Raw genomic sequence first — 27422 nt, 5'->3', positions numbered from 1 at the left:
TCCAAATCTGCGCAGAAAAATCCACAGCACCATCCACTACGTGTGCACATGGACTTTGTGTTCACCAATAAGTGACCGTAAGGTGTTGAGAATTACAAAAAGGAAAAAAGTCCATAAAAAAAGTTACAATAGGTCAAATACAAAAAGTTAAATAGAAAATTGCATTAATGAAAGAAGCAAGTCCAGTGTTCCAATGTACAGTAAAAAGGCGCAAAACAAATGCAGCGAAATGTCACCATGAACCGCCTTGGTCCACAACTTGCCAGAAGCTGCACTTCTGGCTCTTAAAGGATGACTAGGAAGAATTTCTGGAAAGTATTTATTAGCAGTCCGTATACAATGTATGCAAAACAAAGAATCACGCCATTGTTCAAATCTTAAATATTTCACCTGCTGTGATATATACATATAGAAAACGCTTGGAATGTTTTATTAGACTTGCTGCAGATTTGCACCAGTTTTACTTGACGTCTCTGCATCAACTTGAAATAAAACCGTGATCAAAAGGGGCCGACTATTCCAGAATCGCATGGCGGGGGGGGCGCATCTTATAACTGCGGCAACTTGTCAACAGGCGTGTCAAACTTGAAATCCACAGGGAACAAGTCGGGAGCCCGGGGGTAGATGAGTCTGTAGGACTGTCGGATGGTTACGTCAGCTACGCCTGCAATGTCACCGATCTCTGTGAAAAGGAAGCACGCATTTGGTAAGTGTACAACGACTTCATGTGCATCATGACCATGTAGACAGGAAACATTAGTTTATTCTGGGGGATTGGAAGAGGTGAGGGTACCAAAAATGCACAACAAATTTGGCCAATACACAGATTTAAAAAAATATATACAGGTGAATTTGAGAATCCCAAAGGAACTGGACGACCATATTGTATATAGAACTGTCCTAAATTTCCAAAGATGGATGTAGGTGGGGAGTAGCTAATATGGGAGCCATCTATCTCACTTCCCTCTGCCCATTGAGAACGCAAGTCCAGGATGAAAATATGTGTATGACTCCAGCAGTGTGAATGGACTCAGCAGATGCAGACTTGTGTCATTGTGGTTGGATTTTGGCCATACTTTCCATAAGGGCACAGTCAGATGGCCATATAAATTGGAGCTGGATCAGACCACGGACTGGCAGCGGCTCTCCCGAACAGAGCATGACAGCTGCATAGAAATACATGAAGTCGCCACACTTAGGTAGAGAGCGGCCGGCCAGTTCGTGCCCTGCGGTCCGATCCAATTTATACGGCTGTCGGCCTGCGTCCTCAGAGTTGTACTGGTATTCTGCGTGAAGTTGGAAATGTAGGGCTGAACACAAGTGCGTTATAGAACTAAAAAGTATAAGGCAAATATATGGACAGTAAGTAGATACTGGAGATTTTACATTTCTACTACTACAGATTTTTTTAAAAATGCGAGCTAAAAACCTTCCTGTGGCTTTTCCAAGGATTAAGATTTCTAAGGTGTTGCACTATTTAATGGATCGGGCTTTTAAAAAAAAAAAAAATTGCATGCACACGCGAGCAGCGGGAATAAGACGAGAGCAAAAACTGCCCACTTCTGACCATGTGATGGGTCCTTTAATGAAAAATTCATGTTTCTGCAGCCACAGTGCCTGCTTTTCACTGAGTGAATTTTTTTTTATCTGCGCAGATGTAAGGAATGTGAGATTGCATGCACTCAGAACAAAAGTCATGATATTTCCACTGCGCTTCTCCACGCAACTTGTGTATTTTCTGCTTTTCCGACTGTATTAATCAGGCCCATTGATTTGTGTACCTGTATATTCACATGTAACCAGACATCACCGGGAAAACCAACCTTCAGCAATCCCCCCCAGAGCAGTGTATACAAGCCAAGAGTGAGGGTCTCCAAGCAGCGGACGGTCACCCCGGCAGCATTTTACTAACCTTTCTGCGTTCTCTTCTCGGCAGATGCTTGTGAAGCCATGTAAATGGCAGCAGCTGCCACCGATATGGGACTTCTTCCAGGCACCAAGTCCAGCTCCACAGCCTTGCGTGCAATGCAAGTAGCTGCCATCTGCACTTGTTTGCTGAGGCCCAAGTTTGAGCAGAACCTGGACATAAAGTCTCCTGTAGTAATTAAATCCACATTTGTTTCCAAAGCTTTCAAGATCAGCTTGAAACATTTGCCAATTTCTTTCTTGGAGATTCTTGAGACAGCGCAGATTTCTACAAAGTAAATATCAGTTGTCAGACTACTGTAGTCCGTCCATAAGAGCAAGTTAATTAAATGCCAGCAAATAATGAGCATCAGATATGGCCACATGGGAGAACAGGACCCCCCTCCACAACAAGGAAACTAAACCGCTGACAGAAGGCGACAATGGCACCGAGGACAGAGGTTTATTACTGGTGCCCAGGAGTGAAGCGGGCAGCAAAGGCAGCTGCCACCTATCTGGCGGAACAGCTTTCTGAAAACGTCCATGCAGATTAAAATATATTATCTATGTTTCCCTTTTTCTTTTTACTTGGGAAGTGCAGCCATATTGGTTTATTAAAGCACCACTAAAGTGTCCTTTATTGCAGCGCTGGAGTGATCCTACTGGGATCTATCAAGGGAAGAGAAAAGGTTAAAAAAAAAAAAAAAAAAAGTTGTGCCTGGTTGAATGTCACCAAGTATGACAGCCTGATGCCTTTTGTCTCAAAAGATATGAGCACATCTACCATGTTCTAAGTGTACCCATGGTCCCACAAATAGGCAGGGGTCTCAGCACCCCATCCTGTAGATTCTGCAAGTTTGGGCCCCAAACCTCACTGATGTTCTGACTTTAAGAGAAGCAGGAGCGTTCAGCATCTGGATGAGCAGTGGTCAAAGCTCTGTGCATGCACTTTCCTGAAGAGAACGCTTTATGATAGTGTTGTGAGCAATCAGTGGGGGTCACCCACAGCTGGGACCACAGGAGGTTTAGAGCCCAATATATTTGGACAAGCTGTGAAGTGTTTGTACACCTTCTATCTTCTGTATAGGGAAACCTCAATACTCACTTCTGTGAATTTTCTGCAACATGTGACGTGAGACTGTGGCAACCATCATCATCATAAACCTTAGACAAGAGCCATGAACAAGTTACACAATTCCAAGCAGCGCTATATATTGGTACGGCAGAGTTACCTTTAAATGTTCGGGGTACCCCTTCTTGTCTACATGCAATATACAGACATGCGGAAGCTATGGCGTCATTACTTCTACCCTTCAGGCTTTTCTGTTCATAAACTTGTTTAAATAAATTATTAGTCCGATCCTTTAAAAGAAATCAAAAATTAAACAAAAAGAATATAAAGTATTTTAGAGAAGAGATACTTGGATACTTCTGGTGCTCACGCTTGGCATTATCAGATGCTGACTTACTATAATATTACGTGGGAGGTTTATTCGGTCTGCCATATTGGTGATTTCCTTAAACGCGTTCATCATGGCGCGGTCTGAACTGCTCATCGTCCTACGGTTCTGGTATTTGGAATTTCCAAACTCATCAAAACTTGCAGCACCCGTTCCCTATGACAAAAAATACATAAGATATGAATGACTTTTTAGGTTTTTGGCATTTTCACATTAGTTTAGTGTAGCTCCAACAAAACAGGCGGAGCTAGAGCGAGACAGGGAATGTGCAGGGATATGATGCCACAGCACGGGTGAAAAAGACTATACCAATAGATCACAGACTGCACATGAGTCAACAGTGTGATGCAGCAGCAAAAAGGCAAATACAATTCTAGGATGTATTAACAGAAGCATACAGTGTAGATCACATGATGTCCTTATTGCCCTCTACTCCTCTTTGGTCAGACGTCATTTGGAACACTGTGTCCAGTTCTGGGCACCTCATTTTAAAAAAGCATTGTAAAACTGGACAAGTTCGGGGAAGAGCTACTAGGATGGTAAGTGGACTGCAAACTATGTCCTACGAGGAACAGTTAAAGGATCTGGGAATGTTTAGATTACAATAAAGAAGGCTAAGAGGAAACTTAATAGCTGTCTACAAATATCTGAAGGGATGTCAGAGTGTAGAATGGATCATCCTTATGCTCATTTGCACATGGAAACACAAGAAACAATGGAATGAAACTGAAAGGGAGAAGATAAAGCTTTAATGTTACAAAAAAAAACAAAACTGTTTGACAGTGAGGGTGATCAATCAGTGGATCAGTCTGCCACGAGAGGGTGAGTTCTCCTTCAGCGGTAGTCTTGAAACAGAGGCTGGGCAAACATCTGTCTGAGATAGTTTAATGAATCCTGCATTGAGCAGGGGGTTGGACACAATGACCCTGGAGGTCCCTTTCAACTCTAACATTCTATGATTCATCTAATTCATGACTAGGTGTGCCGTTCCATAAGCCAGGAATTTTACTCCAGTCCCTGAAAAGAGCAAGGTTTCTGGCTTAGTGAGGGAGGCGCACACCGCTGGACAGAAACACAAGCGTGTACCTCTTCATGAATCAGCAGAGTCTGACTCCACAGAGCCCCCTCATCAAGGCTGATGACAAAAATATCTGGTCTTGATGAATTGGGGAAGTAGTGTTGCCTTCAGGTGGTCACTGAGTGGAACAATACATCAATTTACAATACCAATATGCCCCCCCATGCATACTCCTAGAAGCCGACATATTCCATAAGAGGTACCTTCCCGATCATTGTACTCAGGTCTCCACCACTTAGAAGAGGATTCTGGGTATCTCCAACTCTAGATGGATCTTTGGAAGCTTTGTCGTTGCTGAAGGTTCTCCATTCAGAGCCAACGTCAATAACCCGATCACCTGAAGTTATAAACAGGAGTTTACTCCAGAGATGCAGAAATAGAAAAACGCAACCTTCTGGTTTTTCGAACCTCCATGGGTCCAGTCATGGCCACTTGGGTGGTCTGTACGACTATTGGTCTTCATCCACAGGACCACTAAGGCCTGTGATTGGCTGTAGCAGTCTGGTGAATGGAACAAGAGGTCATAGGATTGTATAACTCATTGTTCCAGTCACCTGAGCACTGCAGCTAATCTCAGGCCTCAGCGGCGACTGAATAGACAATATCACTTCCCGTCCCCATACGGGCCCGAAGCAGCCATCATTGATCTGTGATATTTGCTGCCCCCCATTATATGGATCTTACCTACAAGTCCACATTCTGAGCAGATCATGTCCCCTGCTCTATAATCTTCAGATCTTACCTACAACAAGTCCACATTCTGAGCAGATCATGTCCCCTGCTCTATAATCTTCAGATCTTACCTACAACAAGTCCACATTCTGAGCAGATCATGTCCCCTGCTCTATAATCTTCAGATCTTACCTACAACAAGTCCACATTCTGAGCAGATCATGTCCCCTGCTCTATAGTCTTCAGATCTTACCTACAACAAGTCCACATTCTGAGCAGATCATGTCCCCTGCTCTATAATCTTCAGATCTTACCTACAACAAGTCCACATTCTGAGCAGATCATGTCCCCTGCTCTATAATCTTCAGATCTTACCTACAACAAGTCCACATTCTGAGCAGATCATGTCCCCTGCTCTATAATCTTCAGATCTTACCTACAACAAGTCCACATTCTGAGCAGATCATGTCCCCTGCTCTATAATCTTCAGATCTTACCTACAACAAGTCCACATTCTGAGCAGATCATGTCCCCTGCTCTATAGTCTTCAACCAAACTGGCATCAGGATGATTTGGACAAGTCACTCTCGGTTCCACACTAAAGAAGAAAAATAAAGGAAACAACAATGTTAATTTTTGGGTATTAAAAAAGGTGCACTGCATACCTACAGTAACAGGTGCATTTAGTCAGGGCTGTGGAGTCGGTAAGCCAAACCTCCAACTCCTCAATTTCCATGACACCGACAGACTCAAAGCCCTGCATTTAGTGAGGAGGACACATTTCTCCTGACATGTTAGTAAATTGTTGTATTCCACCATTTAACAATTCCCAGATTCCTGTTAGCATTATGTGCGATCACAGCCTAGTCAAAATTTAGAGTGAACTCCTCAGATTCATGCTGCCTGAGCTGCATGAACCAGAGACCGGCTGCAGTGACTGCACCAAGATCTTTTCTTTGAAATGCTCTGAACCACAGTGTGAAGCCAAAATGCACACGCTCAACCGTGACTCCATTCATCATCTATGGGGCACATGGATGGCAGGCCCAGAGAACAGACGGGCAGCAGTCAGCTGTACAACCTGCTCGGCCATTTTGAGATTGGGATAAAAATTCCCCGTTCTGCGATGAGTGTGGGTCCCAGCAGTCAGACCTCTCTGATAACCTAATTTTACCACTAGTGATGACCGCAAGGGCGCGTTACTAGAGTTTGCCTTGGGTATACGCCGAGAGTTGTGGGTGCTCGAGTGATTCCTTACAGAGTCCCCGCAGCGGCATGTTTCAAGGCTGTTAGACAGCCAAAAAACACGCAGAGAATCCCAGTATATGTAAGGCAATTCCAGCATGTTTTGTGGCTGTCTAACAGCCGTAGGGACGCAAACATGTCACTCGAGCACCCGCGATACTCTGTGCATACCAGAGAACCCTGGGCAGATTCTAGCACCGAGCCACTTGCGCTCATCACTAGTAATCAGCTATCTTGTGGACATGTTATAACTCCATCACCTATCCACAGATTAGGAGATAATTACTGACAAGGGGCCCCGACCGCTGCAGCCTGCGCCGACTGGCAGAACAGGGAATTTTTATCCCCATGACAAGCCGGAGTGGCAGATTGGTTGTGTGAACACCGCTCCAAGTTACATTTCCTACTGGATGAGTACAGCACCAGCATGCAGCATCTGTCAGACCCTTCACTGTACACCGCACTGCTATCACCTATTACCGATATACACGCCATGTCCACAGGAGCCGAATCTGCCCAATTCCTGAAATACCGGAATCTAATAATACCGCACTTTGCTTGCACCCAGTCATAACACAGAAGAATGTGTCCTTATTGCCTACATCTGTAAAATCAGACAAAGGCACTAGAGCGAGGCACACACCCTGACATTTTACACATTTGGGCTACTCCCTTTGACTTGCATTTTGGTTCATATTTCAGTAGCGTTAAATGACGTGCCGTACTGCAATTACATGCAGTCACCGGTCAGGCCTCGGAGGCCACAGGGATTCCCTGATGAATGGAAGATATTCTTGTATCTCTGTAGAGAATTCTCAGGGTTCCCAACCTACAATAGGGGGGCGGCATTTACACCTAGATCAGGGGATTACCAGAATGAGCACAAAGGACAAGGAGCACACTTACAGGCAGCCCTGAAGGGAGCTTTCAGGCGTGGGGTTTTCTGGATATTTAATCTGCAGTCCATTGTCAGAGGTCGTTCATTTATGGGGGATCTGATGCTCAGCTTCCATGCATGACCATCACAAGACATCCGATCTTGCCAAAATACAGCCAGCCATCTCAAGTCTATAACCAGCTCCATGGTACGTCACCAAGGAGCCTTATAGACCACAAGTGTGCGCATACTCCACCGGGCCACATTACTACAGCCCTATAGACCACGAGTGTGCGCATACTCCACCTCCGCAGGGCCACATTACTACAGCCCTATAGACCACGAGTGTGCGCATACTCCACCTCCGCAGGGCCACATTACTACAGCCCTAGAGACCACGAGTGCGCGCATACTCCACCTCCGCAGGGCCACATTACTACAGCCCTATAGACCACGAGTGTGCGCATACTCCCTCCTGCGCAGGGCCACATTACTACAGCCCTATAGACCACGAGTGCTCATACTCCACCTCCACAGGGCCACATTACTACAGCCCTATAGACCACGAGTGTGCGCATACTCCACCTCCGCAGGGCCACATTACTACAGCCCTATAGACCACGAGTGTGCGCATACTCCACCTCCGCAGGGCCACATTACTACAGCCCTATAGACCACGAGTGCTCATACGCCACCTCCACAGGGCCACATTACCACAGCCCTATAGACCACGAGTGCGCGCATACGCCACCTTCACAGGGCCACATTACTACAGCCCTATAGACCACGAGTGTGCGCATACTCCACCTCCGCAGGGCCACATTACTACAGCCCTATAGACCACGAGTGCTCATACTCCACCTCCACAGGGCCACATTACTACAGCCCTATAGACCACGAGTGTGCGCATACTCCACCTCCGCAGGGCCACATTACTACAGCCCTACAGACCACGAGTGCTCATACTCCACCTCCGCAGGGCCACATTACTACAGCCCTATAGACCACGAGTGCTCATACTCCACCTCCACAGGGCCACATTACTACAGCCCTATAGACCACGAGTGCGCGCATACGCCACCTTCACAGGGCCACATTACTACAGCCCTATAGACCACGAGTGTGCGCATACTCCTCCTCCGCAGGGCCACATTACTACAGCCCTATAGACCACGAGTGCGCGCATACGCCACAGGGCCACATTACTACAGCCCTATAGACCACGAGTGCGTGCATACGCCACCTTCACAGGGCCACATTACTACAGCCCTATAGACCACGAGTGTGCGCATACTCCACCTCCGCAGGGCCACATTACTACAGCCCTATAGACCACGAGTGTGCTCATACTCCACAAGGCCACATTACTATAGCCCTATAGACCACGAGTGTGCGCATACTCCACCTCCGCAGGGCCACATTACTACAGCCCTATAGACCACGAGTGCGCGCATACGCCACCTTCACAGGGCCACATTATTACAGCCCTATAGACCACGAGTGTGCGCATACTCCTCCTCCGCAGGGCCACATTACTACAGCCCTATAGACCACGAGTGCGCGCATACGCCACAGGGCCACATTACTACAGCACTATAGACCACGAGTGCGTGCATACGCCACCTTCACAGGGCCACATTACTACAGCCCTATAGACCACGAGTGTGCGCATACCCACCTCCGCAGGGCCACATTACTACAGCCCTATAGACCACGAGTGTGCGCATACTCCTCCTGCGCAGGGCCACATTACTACAGCCCTATAGACCACGAGTGCTCATACTCCACCTCCACAGGGCCACATTACTACAGCCCTATAGACCACGAGTGTGCACATACTCCTCCTGCGCAGGGCCACATTACTACAGCCCTATAGACCACGAGTGTGCTCATACGCCACAGGGCCATATTACTATAGCCCTATAGACCACGAGTGTGCGCATACTCCACCTCCGCAGGGCCACATTACTACAGCCCTATAGACCACGAGTGCGCGCATACGCCCCCTTCACAGGGCCACATTACTACAGCCCTATAGACCACGAGTGTGCGCATACTCCACCTCCACAGGGCCACATTACTACAGCCCTATAGACCACGAGTGTGCGCATACTCCACCTCCGCAGGGCCACATTACTACAGCCCTATAGACCACGAGTGTGCGCATACTCCACCTCCACAGGGCCACATTACTACAGCCCTATAGACCATGAGTGTGCGCATACTCCACCTCCGCAGGGCCACATTACTACAGCCCTATAGACCACGAGTGCGCGCATACGCCCCCTTCACAGGGCCACATTACTACAGCCCTATAGACCACGAGTGTGCGCATACTCCACCTCCGCAGGGCCACATTACTACAGCCCTATAGACCACGAGTGCTCATACTCCACCTCCACAGCGCCACATTACTACAGCCCTATAGACCACGAGTGCGCGCATACGCCACCTTCACAGGGCCACATTACTACAGCCCTATAGACCACGAGTGTGCGCATACTCCTCCTCCGCAGGGCCACATTACTACAGCCCTATAGACCACGAGTGCACGCATACGCCACCTTCACAGGGCCACATTACTACAGCCCTATAGACCACGAGTGTGCGCATACTCCACCTCCGCAGGGCCACATTACTACAGCCCTATAGACCACGAGTGTGCGCATACTCCACCTCCACAGGGCGACATTACTACAGCCCTATAGACCACAAGTGTGCACATACTCCACCTCCACAGAGCCACATTACTACAGCCCTGTTCTCAGTCGGACCTCCTGCAGTCAGCGAGTTCTCTTATTCATAGGACTTATTTTGGGAACAGCCCACCTTTCTATTCACAAACGTTCGCCACAAACATATGTGAAAGGGGGGGCATCATCCTAGAACAATTGCTGGAAGGCAATGGGTGAGCCCTCCTCACCCTTTACATGACCCCGGTATTGACCCTCTAGGTGGAATATTCAGAGCCCTTGTATGAAGCCAGGGAGCAGAATATACATTTGTTTTTCCTGGTGGGGGGGGGAGCTGTAAATAACTGTATATAATCAGGTCATTTGTCGGCCACGTGACGTGAAGATCAAAGGGTTTCCCTCTGTAGCTTTGATGATTTAGTAGAGACATAAGTGCCAAGTATAATCTCTGCTCGGCTTCTACTTTTATTTTTGTCAGGCGTTCAGAGTCATTGCTCAGATTTAAGGTTACAAGAGACTTGGCGCCAGCATTGTTGGAGAGGCAAGCACCAATCGTTTTCATTTGACACTGGGGACTATATAGTATTTAAAGAAGGGGTTGTCAATAGTGAACAACTCCTTTAAACTGGGGATTGCCACTGTCAGGAAAGTGGATCCCAAACTATACCAAAATGCCAAACAGAGCAGGTTCTCTTCCCCAGTCTGTATTTTGATGTAGCGATGATCGTGTAACAAGGTGGCCCGGGGTGGTAGTCCCAGCCGAGTCAACTAAGCCACAGTCAGATTACACCCCAGCAGCTTGTACAGAAATGGTCAGGACAGACGCAATCCCAGGCACAGCTGCAGTCCAACAGTTCAATAAAAGATGAATAAAGTACAACTTTCTGCTCTCTCCATAACAACGTCCACAGTCGTACCGACAGCAGCCACAGCGGCCGAACGAGGAGGTAGTCCATATGCCGAAATCTGGACGCTTGAAGTCCCTTCGGCGGGGCACTTAGGTAGCACTAGTGCCCATTGCTCTGCCCAAAGGTCCAGGGCAACACCCTTTCCCCTTCTGGGTTCTGGCAAGGCTCCCAGCTGCAGCCGAGCATCTGCCCTGGGCAATGGTGCCCAGGCTCTGACCTGGAAGCAGGAGCTTCCTGCTCCCTAAAGGCTGCTGGCTCAGCCCACAAAGTTAACCCCTGATATCCCTAACTCTACAACAGTACATACAGTGGGGGAATACAAGAACATTACACATGACATTGCAAACAGCACAATAATACATAACAGTGCAATACAACAGTAACCTTTCACAGTACACGTATTCTGTTCATATGTACTCCATCTGGGTACCACACAGGAGGGAGAGGGGTTACAATGAGGTTCTCCGCCACCTACTTACAACATCACGTCGACAGCGCACATCACAGAGCTCGGCGGCTCAGCTACAGCGGTTACATCACAACGACAGCGCAAATCACCAAGCTCAGCAACAGCAGTTACATCACATCGACAGCGCAAATCACCAAGCTCAGCAACAGCAGTTACATCACATCGACAGCGCAAATCACCAAGCTCAGCAACAGCAGTTACATCACATCGACAGCGCAAATCACCAAGCTCAGCAACAGCAGTTACATCACATCGACAGCGCAAATCACCAAGCTCAGCAACAGCAGTTACATCACATCGACAGCGCAAATCACCAAGCTCAGCAACAGCAGTTACATCACAACGACAGCGCACATCACAGAGCTCGGCGGCTCAGCTACAGCAGTTACATCACATCGACAGCGCACATCACAGAGCTCGGCGGCTCAGCTACAGCAGTTACATCACATCGACAGCGCACATCACAGAGCTTGGCGGCTGAGCTACAGCAGTTACATCACAGACAGCGCACATCACAGAGCTCGGCGGCTCAGCTACAGCAGTTCTCTCACATCAACAGGGCACATCACAGAGCTCGGCTGCTCAGCTACAGCAGTTACATCACATCAACAGCGCACATCACAGAGCTCGGCGGCTCAGCTACAGCAGTTACATCACATCGACAGCACGGCAGCTCAGCTACAGAAGCGGTGTGGCTGCAGCAGTGACATCATGTCGACAGTACACATCATTTAGCTTGGCGGCTCAGCTACATCAGTGATGTGTGCTGTTGATGTGTTGTCACTGCTGCAGCCACAAGACAGACCAGAGCAGAAGCAGAGTGTAGGTGCTGAACCTGGGGAGAGAGAAGAGTACCTGCTGCTAGGTTTCTTTCTTTAGGTATTTTACTTTGGGTCTATTTCCCTGAATGTGGAAACCCCCTTTAAACATGACTTATACACACTTGGGTACAATAGCATAAAAGAGCCCATGAAAGTAGCGTGATCAGTGGCTTATCCACAGTGTGCAAGGTGTTCATTTTCAGAAGATATACAAGTATGGGGGGGTACGATATCAGTGCATTTCAAAAACGTAAAAAAAATTTTTGTTCTCTTGTGTTCAGCCATTATTGCGCCTTTTATACTACTGGATTAATACGGTAATTCTTATGAAGATGCGAGTGCCGGATATTGTTTGGACTCTTGCTATTCTAGATTCCACACAACAGCCATCTTAGTCATACACAATATATATTGTTAGGTCAGGACAGGGTTTTAGACCATGGAATGCAAATTATAGCTCTATTCACTGACAGCAAAAAAATCTAGTAGCAATTATACATTATATGTATATATAGAGAACACCTTGACTCTACACTCAAATCTTCACGTTTATAGTTTACCATGAGCACAGTATATTGCGGCCACGTGATAAACAGGTCTGCAATTAGGAAGTGACGTACCCTGCCCATGACATAACAACAAGTCCTACATTGGGTGCGAGTGTATAGAGTGGGCTCAGGAGCAGAGTGTGCAGCGTCCCTGGCTGTGCTATAGAACAGATGATGGAAATTGGCGCCGATAGCTGCCGATTAACCATTTATACACTTCTGTTCATGACATTTAAAGGGAATCTGTCACCCTATCAGCTGCCGGCATCAGGGGCTTATCTACAGCATTCTGTAATGCTGTAGATATGCCCCCAATGTAACCTGAAAAAGAAGAAAAACACTTTAGATTATACTCACGGGAGGGCAGAGCAGAATACTGCAGTGCGCCTGCGCCAGAGCTACTACAGGAAGGGAAGAAGACGGCATCGTATGAAGATGGGAGGCGCCGGACCGCGACACCCATCGGACTGGACCGCCCCCTCCCGTGAGTATAATCTAACGTGTTTTTCTTGTCTTTCAGGTTACATCGGGGGCTTATCTGCAGCATTACAGAATACTGTAGATAAGCCCCGTGATGTCAGTGGTGGCAGCTGATAGCCTTAAAGGGAATCTTTTTATGCCCTATGTGCCCACGTAGCGTTTTAAAACGCTCACTAAAAACCGGACTCCTTCCCAGAAATCACGCATTTTTTTCCGCGCGATTTCACCTCGATTTTACCGCGATTTTCGCGTGCGATATTCAAGCACTTTCCAAGCATCGCTTGGAAAGTGATTGACAGGTTGGTCACACTCGTCAAACATAGTGTTTGACAAGTGTGATCAGGTTTTTACTATTGAGGCCGCCTATGCGGCATCAATAGTAAAGCTAGAACGTTAAAATGCTAAAAAAAAAATAAAAAAAAAAAAAAAAATCGGGGTATATTTACCTTCCGTCGTCCCGCGCTGCCATCCCGGGCCTCAGCGTTCCCAGTAATGCCTTGTGAGACCTGTGATGATGTAGTCTCGCGTTGCTATAGCGATCTCGCGAGACCGCTACAGTCACGCGAGACCTACGTCATCACAGGACCGTGCCGCAAGGCATTACTGGGAACGCTTAGGCCGGGAATGCAGCGCGGGACGTCGGAAGGTAAATATACCCCAATTTTTTATTCTTTTTTTTACAGGGGTATGGTACCCAGGGCCTGGAGGACAGTCTCCTCTCCTCCACACCGTGGGTACCAACTGCACATGAGATGCTTAACTTCCCGCATGGTGGGCATAGCCACATGCGGGAAGTAAGCGGTTCTCATGCATTCCTATGGGTGCGGAATCGCGGCAATTCTTTGCGATTCCGCACAAAAGAATGAGCATGCTGCGATTTTTTCCGCGATGCGTTTCCGCCGCGGAAAAAAGCGCAGCATTAGCACAGCATGTGCGGAATGCCATAGGAATGCATGGGGGGCATTCTGTACACGATTATTAAACGTTTTTCGCAGCGTTTTCGCGCCGAAAATCGCGGCAAAAACGCTTAAAAATCGCTACGTGGGCACACAGCCTAAATGAACTGGTTGCCATTGTGTGCGTACAGTGGCACCAACATCAGCAAAAAACACACCAAAACAATGGCAGAATTACATTTTCTCTCTTCACCATTTCATAGCACTATTTTGATTACGACAATGAACAAACTACAACTTGTCCCCAAAAAAAGTTTTCATACAACAGTCGGCACACGGCTCAGTGTAGATGTGCTGGAGTCTACAATAAATGCTGTAATTTGGAAGCTTTCTCTCTACACTGTACTCAGTGCAATATATTAGTCGCTGACCACAAGGTAAAGTTTATTCCAATCTTTGAGAATATTTTTTTGTATACAACACAAAGAAATTAAAGGCGTTGTCCATTACCTAGTCACTGATCGCTGATCCTTAAGGCCCCGTCTCACATAGCGAGATTGCCAATGCGTCACCGATTTTGTGATGCAACAGCGATCTCACTACATGTGACACGCAGCAGCGACCTGCACCCCCCCCCCCCCCCCGCTGGATATCGCTGATTGTGCAGGAATGTCCTGGCCCATTTTTTCGTTGGCGGCATCCTGCTGCCCAGCGCGCATCGCTGTGTTTGATCGCTGGATCGTTGCTGCGTCGCTGAAGAGATCTTCCTGTGTGGCAGCTCACTAGCGATCATTTAGCGACGCACCAGCGATCCTTACCAAGTCGTATCGTTGTCGGCATCGCTGGTGCGTCGCTAAGTGAAACAGGACCCTTAGGCTAGAGTCTGATCCAAGAGAATAATTATGCTTATCACACTCTAATCAGTGTGACCTGATTTCCTCGGATATGGAGAAGATGAAAGAAAAAAAAAATTCTCCATTCTGTCAGTCTATGAGAATCACACCACACTCATGTCATCCGAGCGCAGTCTGATGTTTTCCACAGACTCATTGACTTACATGGCTGAGTGTGATCCAAATATCTGATATAAATAGTGGTCACTGCGATTTTTGCCTTGGTAAAAGCAAAATAGAAATAAAAAATCCAACAAGTGAACAGCCCCATAGAACATTGGTCCAAGTGCAACTTGATGTTTTGATGGACCACACTTGGACTGAAAACATGGTTGTCATTAATAAATAATCCTAAGGGCTTTTGCTATCACATCAGTGGGGGGGGGTCTTACCTCTGGCACCCCCACAATCAGCTATGGCTGGATGTAACGGTGTACAGAGATAAATACAGCACAACTCCACACTCTGTAGCGTCCATTTTCAGATTCATGTTAATAGGATAAGCGATAAACGGCCAAGAAGTGTCGGACTCCAATAAGTCATCAAAATTAGTACAGAAAAGCCTTATAAAAGGGAACCTGTCAGCTCTCTTGGCCGCTATAAGATATGGCCACCGCCTTTCAGGGCTTATCTACAGCATTCTATAATGCTGTAGATAAGCCCCCCGAGCCGACCGGCAAGAGAAGAATAATAAGTTTTATTATACTCACCCGGGGGGCAGTCTGGTCTGATGGGTGTTACCGGTCTTAGTCTGGTAGAGCCGCCCCCCCCCCCAAACTTCTTGCGATGCTGCCCTCCTGCTTGCTTCACAGGCTCCCCGCACCACGCTCCTGCGCAGGGGTGCTCATCTGCACTGGTGAGGGCAGAGCAAAGTACTGCAGTGCGCAGGAAAGGTCAGAGGCCCAGAATGATTAAATAAAACATTAAAATTAACAGGAAAGAGGAGGTACTGAAGAGTGTAAAAGTAGAGGCTTTTACTAAAATTCTAAATAGATATATCGCAGCAGATATACAGCTACAAAATATCTCTGCACAACTGAAAACCTTGGACCCTATCAAATGCACAAATAAATTAATTTAAATAGGTATAAAAAAAATTACCAAATACATCCGTATAAATATCTATCAAATAAAACAACAAATACATAAATACATATAAAGGCATTCAAAGAATCTTTCTAAGTATCCAACATCAGCATGCCATTATATAAATTAACACAAGATGGTGCAATCCGTTCATAATTTGTAAGGTGCCAGTGCAAGAGACTACAAATAACCAGAAAAATCCAAAAATATTCAGAATTGAGAGTCCTCAGTGGTTGATACCTTTTAATGGCTAACACAGTACAAAGATATACATCTTTCCTGTGTCAGAAAACTCCATTACACACATGTAAGCCATATATCGATAGACATTGAGGCCTCAGTCCAACAACTGCCAAATCATAACACACGTGCCTTCTAGAGTTGAGCGACTTTTGGTTTTTTAGGGTCGCGTTTCGTTTCGTGAAACCCGACTTTTCCAAAAGTCGGGTCGAGCAAGATCATCCGATTATAGGGAAAAGTCGGGGTCGTCCCGAAACACGAAACCCAATGTAAGTCAATGGGGAAGAAAAGTCGGCAGTGAGTGGTGGACAGGAAACACACCTACAGTGCCCATTTGAATGCCAAAAGCATCAATTCTTCTTACTTAAGCTTGTCAACCTTAATTAACTTCATAATACAAGTTACGCACTGAAAAATGGGGGTTATTTGGCTAAAGTTGTGGGGGGGGGGAAGGGCTGGCTGCAGGTTTTCATGTGCCCTGGGCGAAAGAGCGCCCCTTTAACACATACCACAACTCATCATGCTCCGATACGGCAGAGAAATAGCGGTATAGTACAATGAAAAATACCTCACTTTTTACATCTCATGAAGAGGCCCATCTATTTCTCCATACAGAATCATTGGTCCCATATAATGTTTGAAACAGTATATGATGAGCTCCACATAATGCTACAGTATATGTTGGTCCCCATGGATGAAGCTCCACTGTCTTATGGGCCCAAATAATGCTCCAAACATAATGGGCCCCATTTCTAATGCTCTAGTGTATAATGGGCCCTGTAAATGCTGCTCCAGTGTCTGATGTCCACCTTTGGAATGTTCCAGTGTATGGTGGGCCCCATCTATCATTCTCCAGAGTATAGTGCTCCCCAAAAATTGCTGTCCCAACATTGAAAACAATCAAATAAGTCTCCTCGCTAGGGAATCCCTGTACTTGTCTGGACTCCTCGTCGTCCCCATCTTCCATCTCACTGCACAGTATTTCATCTTTGCAAGTGCTGTGATCCTGAGCAAGCAGGGGGGGCCCACTCGTTGGCGACGGCACTGGCACAGGGCCCCTGATAGTACGGTGGTGTGACTGATGGCAGGTGGGCCGAACCTGCACTTTCATCTGCAGCTTCCTCTTTGTCACCGTGTAAGATGGAACTGTATATGGGAAGGGTAACCTGAGTTTCATCAGGGTCAGATTCAGGTCATGTAGCGTGCGAGGGGAATGTAGTGGTCTGGGTCAATGTACCAGCAGATTCATCGAGCAGTGGCTGCGCATCAGTGCACTTGTGTCGCCCCCAGGAGTACGGTCACCACAGTGGCATTACCTTCTTCCTAGGGAGTGTGATGTCATGCTTGGGAGCAACGAAGGATCTCTCTAGCAGGTTAACTGATTGGGCGGCATTATTCCCACGAGTCATGACCCTCCAAACAGCGTTCATGAAGGCAAAGTGTTTGTTTTACGTGGGCAGTATGGTTGCAAAGCTGAACCTTAAAGGAATGTCCAGAAGGGCACCACCAGGAGTGGAGCCTACGGTTAAATTCGACTCCACCTGGGAAACCTCAACCATGCCAGCTACAGAACAGATGCACACATTGCAAGCTTAATTCCGTTAACGAACGAGACTCCGTCATGCCCCGCGGTCCGAGTCCGGCTTACTAGAGGGACACGTGCGGCTCTGGCACATGAGATTGGCCAATAACTGGTGTGTCATGCCCTTACATGTCCGTGGCTGCATGTGCGCTACACTGAAAAGGCCAGCGTTTGTCGCTTACAGGTGCAGATAACCCGCTGAACAACATTAGTGATGGGGATCACTGATTACAATTATTACCCGCGAACAATGATTTCCCAGTAAGTGCAGGTCAACCGCAGTTCCGGAATTAGGCCTAACCGTCATTCCTGAAAAAATGAAAAACTTACGTGTGCAAACCACAGGTGCTGTAGCTTGCTTAACAGCTCGCCAGCCGTTCTCACACCCAGTATGGATTACACGTGATTGCACAAAGGTGAGAAAGGGTACCGTATCCCCAGATAACATGTATGGATAGCGTACACATTCAAAATATATGTCTATACATCAGGAGGCAGGCTCAGACGGTGTTAGGCCCAGTATGGATTGCACGTGATTGCACAAAGGTTAGAAAGGGTACCGAATCCCCGGATAACATGTATGGATAGCGTACACATTCAAAATATATGTCTATACATCAGGAGGCAGGCTCAGACGGTGTCAGGCACAGTAAGGATTTGACGGCCCAGACTACACAGCGGAGGAGCAGGGAGAGGTAAAGATTGCAAATGCTGGGGCCCTGCCCAAGCATGGGGGGCCCACTCGTGGGCGTCGGTACTGGCACTGGGCCCCTCAAAGTACGGCGGTGTGTCTGACGGCGGGTGTGCACCACCACCGTCAGAGACACTTGATTGCACTATGAAGGACCCTGTGCCAGTGCCCGCGCCCAAGAGTCGGCCTACCCACCTGTCCAGGGCAACGGCACTCGCACGGTGTCGTGCGCTAGGTGGTGACCCCGGCCATGGGGGGGGGGGGGAGGCAGCACAGTTAGGGAGTTTTAGAAAGTGGCATATGTTGATGTTGGACATTCAGCTGATGCAAAAGGTGAAATAGGTCAAGTCCCAGGAAGAGGTGGACCAAAGCAAGCCATTTTTCTGTCACCCTATGTGTCATCAGGGGAAGGTGGGACAAAATCCTTGGAAACCCATGCGTGGTTCATTTTAATGAAGGTTAGATCATCCACATTTTGGGTTGACAGACGGGTCCTTTTTTCTGTCAGGATTGATCCAGCTGCACTGAAGACTCTTTCCGATAGCACACTTGCAGCTGGGCAAGCGAGCTCCTGTAAGGCATATTGTGCCAATTCAGGCCAGGTGTCCAGTTTAGCGGCCCAATAGTCAAAGGGGAATGACCTGTGTGGGAGAACATCGATATGGGAGGAAAAGTAGTTTGTAACCATAGTTGACAACTGCTGTCTCCGGTCACTTTCCATCGATGCAGTATTACCAGTTGTGTGAGCGGTACTTGAAAAATCAGTCCACAACATTGTCATGAAACCCGTCTCCAACGCCACTTCTGCTGTGTGCACCACGAACACCTCTGCCAAGCTGCCCCCGGCCCGTACGGCTCGTGTGAGAACCATCACCGCTGCTGTGTGCTGGGAATGCCTCAAGCAACCGATTTACCAGAGTTGCTTGTTTATTAGCCAATATTAGGTCAAGGTTCTCCTGTGGCATGATGTTTTGTAATTTGCCTTTATAGCGTGGATCCAGGATGCTGGCCAACCAGTAGTCATCGTTCATCATTTTGGCAATGCGTGGGTCCCTTTTTAGGATCTGCAAGGCATAATCTGACATGTGGGCCAATGTTCCCGGTGTCAATGATGCACTGCGAGTGCTGGTTGGAGGAGCACTTTCTGGCAAATCCACATCCCTCCAGTCACGCACAAACCCTGTACCAGACCTTGTCACGCCAACATTTTCACTTGCCCCACGAGATGCATCCTCCTCCCCTAAGTAATCATCCCCATCATCCTCCTCCTCCTCCTCCTCTTCTTCCTCCACCTCGTCCAGGAGAGGTCTTCCTCCTCATCAACATTGGCTGCAGACGCCTGCTCCTTAAGGTGCGTCAAAGTTTGCATGAGCAGACGCATAAGTGGGATGCTCATGCTTAGGATGGCGTCGTCTGCGCTTACCAGCCGTGTGCATTCCTCAAAACACTGAAGGACTTTACAGAGGTCTTTCAGCTTCGACCACTGCACACCTGTCAACTCCATGTCTGCTCTCAAAGTGCCTGGCCGTGTATCCTCCCACAAATGCATTATGGCCTGCCTCTGCTCGCACAGCCGCTCCACCATGTGCAGGGTGGAGTTCCACCTTGTTGCAATGTCGATAATGAGGCGGTGGTTGGGAAGGTGGAGCAATCGCTGCAGCTTCTGCATACGAACGGAGTGTACAGGCGACCGGCGGATGTGCGCGCACAGTCTTCGCACCTTCTGGAGCAGGGCTGTTAACTCCGGATAATTTTTGAGGAAGCACTGCACCACCAGGTTCAAGGTGTGAGCCAAGCAAGGTTTTGAAAGGGCTATGGCTGCCACAAAATTACAGCCGTTATCACTAACTACCTTGCCTGCCTCAAGATGTACACTACCCAGCCATGACTCAGTTTGTCGCTTCAAGTACTCGGCCAGCACCTCTGCGGTGTGTCTGTCGCCCAAACACATCATCTGCAACACAGCCTGCTGACGCTTTCCACTAGCTGCTCGATAGGGGGACACCTCGTGTGCAATAGTGGCAGCTGCAGATGGAGTGCTCGTACGACTGCGCTCTGTGGACGAGCTTTCGCTTCTGGAGGAGGAGGAGGAGGAGGAGGAGGAGTCGAACGCCTACAGCCAACTGTTTCCTATACAGTGGGCTAGGCAGCACTGTCCCACCACCGCTGTCCCCTGTGGACCCTGCATCCACCACATTAACCCAGTGCGCAGTGATGGACACGTAACGGCCCTGGCCATGCCGACTGGACCATGCATCAGTTGTGAGGTGCACCTTTCCGCTCACTGACTGCTTGAGTGCATGGACAATGCGGTCTTTCACATGATGGTGGAGGGCTGGGATGGCTTTGCGAGAGAAGAAGTGGCGACTGGGTAGGTCATAGCGTGGTACTGCATAGGCCATGAGTTCGCGGAAAGCTGTGCTTTCCACCAACCGAAAGGGCATCATCTCAAACGAGATTAGTTTGGCAATGTGGGCGTTCAAACCCAGTGTACGCGGATGAGAGACTGAGTACTTTCTTGACCTACTCATAGTGTCTGGGAGGGTGAGCTGGACTTGAGAGCTGCATATGGTGGAAGTAGCGGTGGACAGGGCGGACTGAGAGAGGGTTGATGATGGTGATGGAGTTGGTGTTCTTTCTGATGGCCTAGAATCAGTCTTTCGTTGATATAACAGTGGGATTCCCTGACTGCTGTGGCCTTGCAACGACACCTCAACATTTGCTGCTGTGCTAACCGGTGGGCTTACAGTGGGGGAAACAATGTAGCGTTGCTGACTACCTTCGTTGTGATCAGTTGCACATGTGGCACTTGAGGTTTGGTGTTGTGTCCACGCTTGCAAGTGCATGCTGGTTAAATGTCTAAGCATGCAACTGGTATTCAAATTTTTCAGATTTTTCCCTCGGCTAAAGGTCTTTGCGCACTTCTTACAGATAACCTTGGCCTGATCATGAGGATTTTGGTCAAAAAAGTGCCACACTGCACTCTTCCTACTTTGGCAGACATTTTGCGGCCTAGCACGCTGTGATCTTTTGACCCTCTGGACAAGCTGTCCAGCAACTCTTTTGATGTTTGGAACCTGTCTTTGGAGTGCTCCGGGCCTGCCAGATAACAGCTGTTGCGATGTCGATGTCTGCTGTGGATGCTCCTCATCTGAGCTACTGGAAGCAGCACCCTCTTCCCCCAATGGATGCCAATCTGGGTCAACAACTGGGTCATCCATCACCTCCTCTTCTATGTCATGTGCACCTTCCTCTGTGTCACCGTGTATGGTGGTATAGTGTGCGGGAAGGGGCACCTGAGTCTCATCAGGGTCAGAATCTGGCTCTGTACACTGCGAGGACAATGTAGTGCTCTGAGTGAATGTACCAGCAGAATCATCTATCAGCGGCTGTGCATCAGTGCACTCCATGTCAGATTCATCTTGGCCTGGGTAATTCACCATTTCACTTGATAATCCAGGCATGGTATGTGAAAACAGCTCCATGGAGTAATCAGTAGTATGGCCTGCGTCATCCTTCAATCTTGGTTGGGGTGAAGGACACAAGGAAAGGTGTGGTTCATGAACATGAGCCTCCAATGACGACTCAGTGCTTTTACTTTTTACAACTGAAGAAGAGGAGGCGATAGAGCTGGAGGCGGAGTCAGCAATGTAAGACAAAACTTTTTCCTGATGCTCTGGCTTTAAAAGCGGTTTCCCAACTCCTAGAAAACTAAGCGTTCGAGGCCTTATGTAGCCAGACGATGACGCAGGCTCAACACCTCCTGCATTCGGTCCTATTTTGCTCTTGCCACTACCATCAGATCCACCACCAACACCATCATTACCAGCTGCCAACCCCCGCCCAATTCCACGGCCTCTTCCACCAGCCTTCCTCATTTTTGGTAGAAATGTAGACAAAATCCAACAAACTATATAGTAATGTAAAACAAGGTGTCTATAGGACAGGGGAGATTTTGAATTTCTGCAGACACTTGTGGACAGTGGACACTTTTGGATTGTGTGAGGCCCACTGATATCTGAGCGCTATGTCACAGGCTCAATGGCACAGCTGTGACAAAAGTGACGAGAGGATAAGGGAGATTTTGAATTTCTGCAGACACTTGGACACTTTTGGATTGTGTGAGGGCCACTGATATCTGAGCGCTATGTCACAGGCTCGATGGCACAGCTGTGACAATAGTGACTAGAGGATAAGGGAGATTTTGAATATCTGCACACACTTGTGGACACTGGACACTTTTGGATTGTGTGAGGCCCACTGATATCTGAGCGCTATGTCACAGGCTCGATGGCACAGCTGTGACAATAGTGACTAGAGGATAAGGGAGATTTTGAATATCTGCACACACTTGTGGACACTGGACACTTTTGGATTGTGTGAGGCCCAATGAATATCTGAGCGCTATGTGACAGGCTCGATGGCACAGCTGTGACCAAAGTGACTAGAGGATAAGGGAGATTTTGAATTTCTGCAGACACTGGACACTTTTGGATTGTGTGAGGACCACTGATATCTGAGCGCTATGTCACAGGCTCGATGGCACAGCTGTGACAAAAGTGACTAGAGGATAAGGGAGATTGGATTGCTTTTAAAAAAGCAGTTTGCAGAGCAGTGGTTAAACAGCAATGCCAGCCTGTCAGGAAGCCTTAAAAGGCAGCCCAACAACCAACACCACTGATACACCACAATATAGCCTCCCCTTGCACTGCACACACAGTGACTGGTGTGTTGTGCAGGCCAAATCGCTAGCAGCAGAAGCAGTTTTTTTTCTTCTCAGCAGGACAAATAAAAAAAAAAAAATTGGGATTGCTTTTAAAAAAGCAGTTTGCGGAGCAGTGGGTAAACAGCAATGCAGGAATGTCAGGAAGCCTTAGAAGGCAGCCCAACAACCAACACCACTGATACACCACTATATAGCCTCCCCTTGCACTGCACACACAGTGACTGGTGTGTTGTGCAGGCCAAATCGCTAGCAGCAGAAGCAGTTTTTTTGTCTTCTTCCCTGCCTAACGCTCTCCCTACAGAATCAGCAACAACCTCTCCCTATACTGAGATCGGCAGAATTAAGATGGCGGTCGGCGTGCACGCCCTTTTATACCCCCTGTGACGCCCACCAAAGCAAGCCAATCACTTGCATGCCCTTCTGAAAGATGGTGGTGACCCCTGCCTATGTCATCACGTTGCCCACAGTGTCCGTGGATCCTGATTGGCTGAAAAAGAGCGCAAAACAAACTTTTGAAACGCGACTTTGGCGCGTAAGTCGCCGACCTCGTGGCCGACCTCATCCTAGGGTCGGGTTTCGTTTCATGAAACCCGACTTTGCCAAAAGTCGGCGACTTTTGAAATTTTTCGACCCGTTTCGCTCAACTCTAGTGCCTTCAGTACATCTATTGCCAGATCTGTGGGCAGCTCCTAAAACCAAGAGGTCAAAAATTGTATTGGTAAAATAGAAATAGCGCCCCCTCCCATCAGTGCAAAGTAAACGCGCAGTGAATACACAATTCCTCCATTTCTTGGGGGGGGGGGTTTACGACGTTCATTGTATGGTAACGACCTGGCAGCACGGTTCTCCCGGTCAGCGTGTGTCTGATATCTAAGCCCTGTTTCACACTTCCGTTTTTTCAAATCCGTCAAAATCTGTTGGTTTCCGTAAAAAAACGGATCCGCCATTTTTTTGCAGGATCCGTTTTTTTTTGTCCCATAGACTTCCATTAGTGGTTACCGCGGATCCGTCAAAAAAACGGATCCGTTTTTTTAAAAACGGATCCGTTTGCATCAGTTTCCGTCAAAAAAACGGAAACGGATCCGTTTGGCGGACACAAAAACGGAAGTGTGAAACAGGCCTAACCTGTAATACAGAGGTTTGTGTGTATATATACGGTGGTACATGTGTGCATGCAAACACATGTCGAGCCATTTTCGGAGAACCATAATTTTTTTTTTTTTTTTTTTTTTATTTTCCAGTCTTTTCTGTGAGGACTTTCTTTTTGGATAAAACAGTGATGTGTTTATTTGTGGTAGGTAGGAAGTTTTGATCTACTATTGCATTTCGATTTATGTCATTTCAAATAGGGGAGAATTAAATTTTAGGTTTTTGATAGACCGGGCTTTTACAGCGGCGATGAGGCCACACAAGCTTATTTTGCTATTGACTTGGGAAAGCTGGCCCCAGGAATGGGTACCATATATTAGGATCTGAGGGAGGCGTTCGTACGGAGATCTGAGCACAGCAGACATGTCATCCTGGGGATGCAGCGCCTAGATCAAAGTAACTACAGTATCACACATGATCCAACTGGATCCACAGCTCAGCAGACCATCACAGCACAGGATTACATACAGAGCATAGCGGGCAATTACTGCCATCTGAGGGGAGCAGTTCTACCATCCATTGCAGTGCTCAGATCCCTTACTGGCAAGCACAAGTCTGGGCGCCAGCATGTCGCTACAATAAAATAGAACACTGCCTTTAACCCCTTCATGACCCAGCCTATTTTGACCTTAATGACGTGGCCATTTTTTGCAATTCTGACCAGTGTCTCTTTATGAGGTAATAACTGAGGAACGCTTCAACGCATCCTAGCGATTCTGAGATTGTTTTTTCGTGACATATTGGGTTTCATGTTAGTGGTAAATTGAGGTTGATAATTTTTGCGTTTATTTGTGAAAAAAAAGGAAATTTGGCGAAAATTTTGAAAATTTCGCAATTTTCAAATTTTGAATTTTTATTCTGTTAAACCAGAGAGTTATGTGACACAAAATAGTTAATAAATAACATCTCCCACATGTCTACTTTACATCAGCACAATTTTGGAAACAATTTTTTATTGTTAGGAGGTCATAAGGGTTAAAAGTTGACCAGCGATCTCATTTTTACAACGAAATTTACAAAACCATTTTTTTTAGGGACCACCTCACATTTGAAGTCACTTTGAAGGGTCTATATGGCAGAAAATACCAAAAGGTGACACCATTCTAAAAACTGCACCCCTCAAGCTACTCAAAACTACATTCTAGGAGATTATTAACCCTTCAGGTGCTTCACAGGGACTAAAGCAACATGGAAGGAAAAAATGGACATTTTAATTTTCCCAACAAAAACTTTCTTTTAGCATCATTTTTTTCATTTTCACATGGGTAACAGGATAAAATGGATCCTAAAATTTGTTGGGGAATTTCTTCTGAGTACCCCGATACCTCATATGTGGTCATAAACCACTGTTTGGGTGCACGGCAGGGCTCAGAAGGGAAGGAGCACCATTTGACTTTTTGAATGGAAAATATGCTGGAATATTTATCAGTTACCATGTCGCGTTTGGAAAGTCCCTGTGTGCCTAAACATTGGAGCTCCCCCACAAGTGACCCCATTTTGGAAACTAGACCCTCCAAGGAACTTATCTAGATGCATAATGAGCACTTTGAACCCCTAGGTGCTTCACAAATTGATCCTTAAAAAAAAAAAAAAGTACTTTTTTTCACAAAAATTTTCTTTTAGACTCAGTTTTTTCATTTTCACATGGGCAACAGGGTAAAATGGATCCTAAAATTTGTTGGGCAATTTTTCCTGAGTACACCAATACCTCATATGTGGTCATAAACCACTGTTTGGGCGCACGGCAGGGCCCGGAAGGGAAGGAGCGCCATTTGACTTTTTGAATGAAAAATTAGCTCCAATCGTTAGCGGACACCATGTTGCGTTTGGAGAGCCCGTGTGCCTACACATTGGAGTTCCCCCACAAGAGACCCCATTTTGGAAACTAGACCCCCGAAGGAACTTATCTAGATGTGTAGTGAGCACTTTGAACCCCCAAGTGCTTCACAGAATATTATAACGCAGAGCAGAGATGAAATGATTTTTTAGCCCACTATTTTTTATTTTCACAAGGCTAACAGGAGAAATTGGACCCCAAAAGTTATTGTCCAGTTTGTCCTGAGTACGCTGATACTGATGCGCCTAAACAGTGGAAACCCATGACAAGTGACCCCATTTTGGAAACTAGACCACCCAAGGAACTTATCTAGATGTGTGGTGAGCACTTTGAACCCCCAAGTTCTTCACAGAAGTTTATAACGCAAAGGCATGAAAATAAAAAATATTTTTTTTCCTCAAAAAATGATTTTTTAGCCCACAATTTTTTATTTTCACAAGGGTAACAGGACAGATTGGACCCCAAAGGTTGTTGTACAGTTTGTCCCGAGTACGCTGGTACCCCATATGTGGGGGGGGGACCTCTGTTTGGGCACATGTCAGGGCTCGGAAGGGAAGTAGTGAGGTATTGAAATGCCGACTTGATGGAATGGTCTGCAGGCGTCATGTTACGTTTGCAGAGCCCCTGATGTGCCTAAACAGTAGAAACCCCCCACAAGTGACCCCATTTTGGAAACTAGACCCCCCAAGGAACTTATCTAGATGTGTGGTGAGCACTTCGAACCCCCGAGTGCTTCACAGAAGTTTATAACGCAGAGCCATGAAAATAAAAAAATCATTTTTTTTCCACAAAAATAATTATTTTAGCCCCCAATTTTTTATTTTCCCAAGGGTAACAGGGGAAGTTAGACCCCAAAAGGTGTTGTGCAATTTTTCCTGAGTATGCTGATACTCCATATGTGGGGGTAAACCACTGTTTGGGCACATTTCGGGGCTCGGAATGGAGGGAGCGCTGTTTGACTTTTAAAACGCAAAATTGGCTGGAATAAATGGTGGCGCCATGTCGCATTCGGAGACCCTGTGATGTGCCTAAACAGTGGAAACCCCTCCATTCTAACTCCAACCCTAAACCCAACCCTAATAATCCTAACCACAACCCTAACCCCAACTCTAAACCTAACTACAAGCCTAACCCTAATGCCAGCCCTAACCCTAATATGCCAGCCC

The 27422-nt window shown here is 47.2% G+C and overlaps 1 protein-coding gene across 3 annotated transcripts in view; it reads right to left on the bottom strand.

Annotated features, from left to right (window-relative positions):
• Positions 1 to 305: 305 nt before the first annotated feature.
• GTF2B (general transcription factor IIB) overlaps positions 306 to 27422 on the bottom strand; it is a 32379-nt gene continuing 5262 nt past the window's right edge. The window contains exons 2-7 of one of the 3 annotated variants that reach the window (XM_073571492.1): positions 5613 to 5713; positions 4647 to 4780; positions 3375 to 3521; positions 3138 to 3267; positions 1913 to 2194; positions 306 to 682 (exon numbers count right to left, since the gene is read on the bottom strand). In XM_073571492.1, the coding sequence (XP_073427593.1) occupies positions 549 to 682; positions 1913 to 2194; positions 3138 to 3267; positions 3375 to 3521; positions 4647 to 4780; positions 5613 to 5713 (928 nt within the window). In that variant the 3' untranslated portion in view covers positions 306 to 548. Of the gene's footprint in view, positions 683 to 1912; positions 2195 to 3137; positions 3268 to 3374; positions 3522 to 4646; positions 4781 to 5185; positions 5288 to 5307; positions 5379 to 5612; positions 5714 to 27422 lie in introns of those variants that run through there. The other 2 variants (XM_073571494.1, XM_073571493.1) reach the window with 2 other exon arrangements.

The sequence above is a fragment of the Dendrobates tinctorius genome, unplaced genomic scaffold (genome assembly GCF_039654945.1).
Source record: "Dendrobates tinctorius isolate UK_male_01 unplaced genomic scaffold, ASM3965494v1 ptg000029l, whole genome shotgun sequence".
Lineage (NCBI taxonomy): Eukaryota > Metazoa > Chordata > Amphibia > Anura > Dendrobatidae > Dendrobates > Dendrobates tinctorius.
This window is presented reverse-complemented; position numbering and strand designations above follow the sequence as displayed.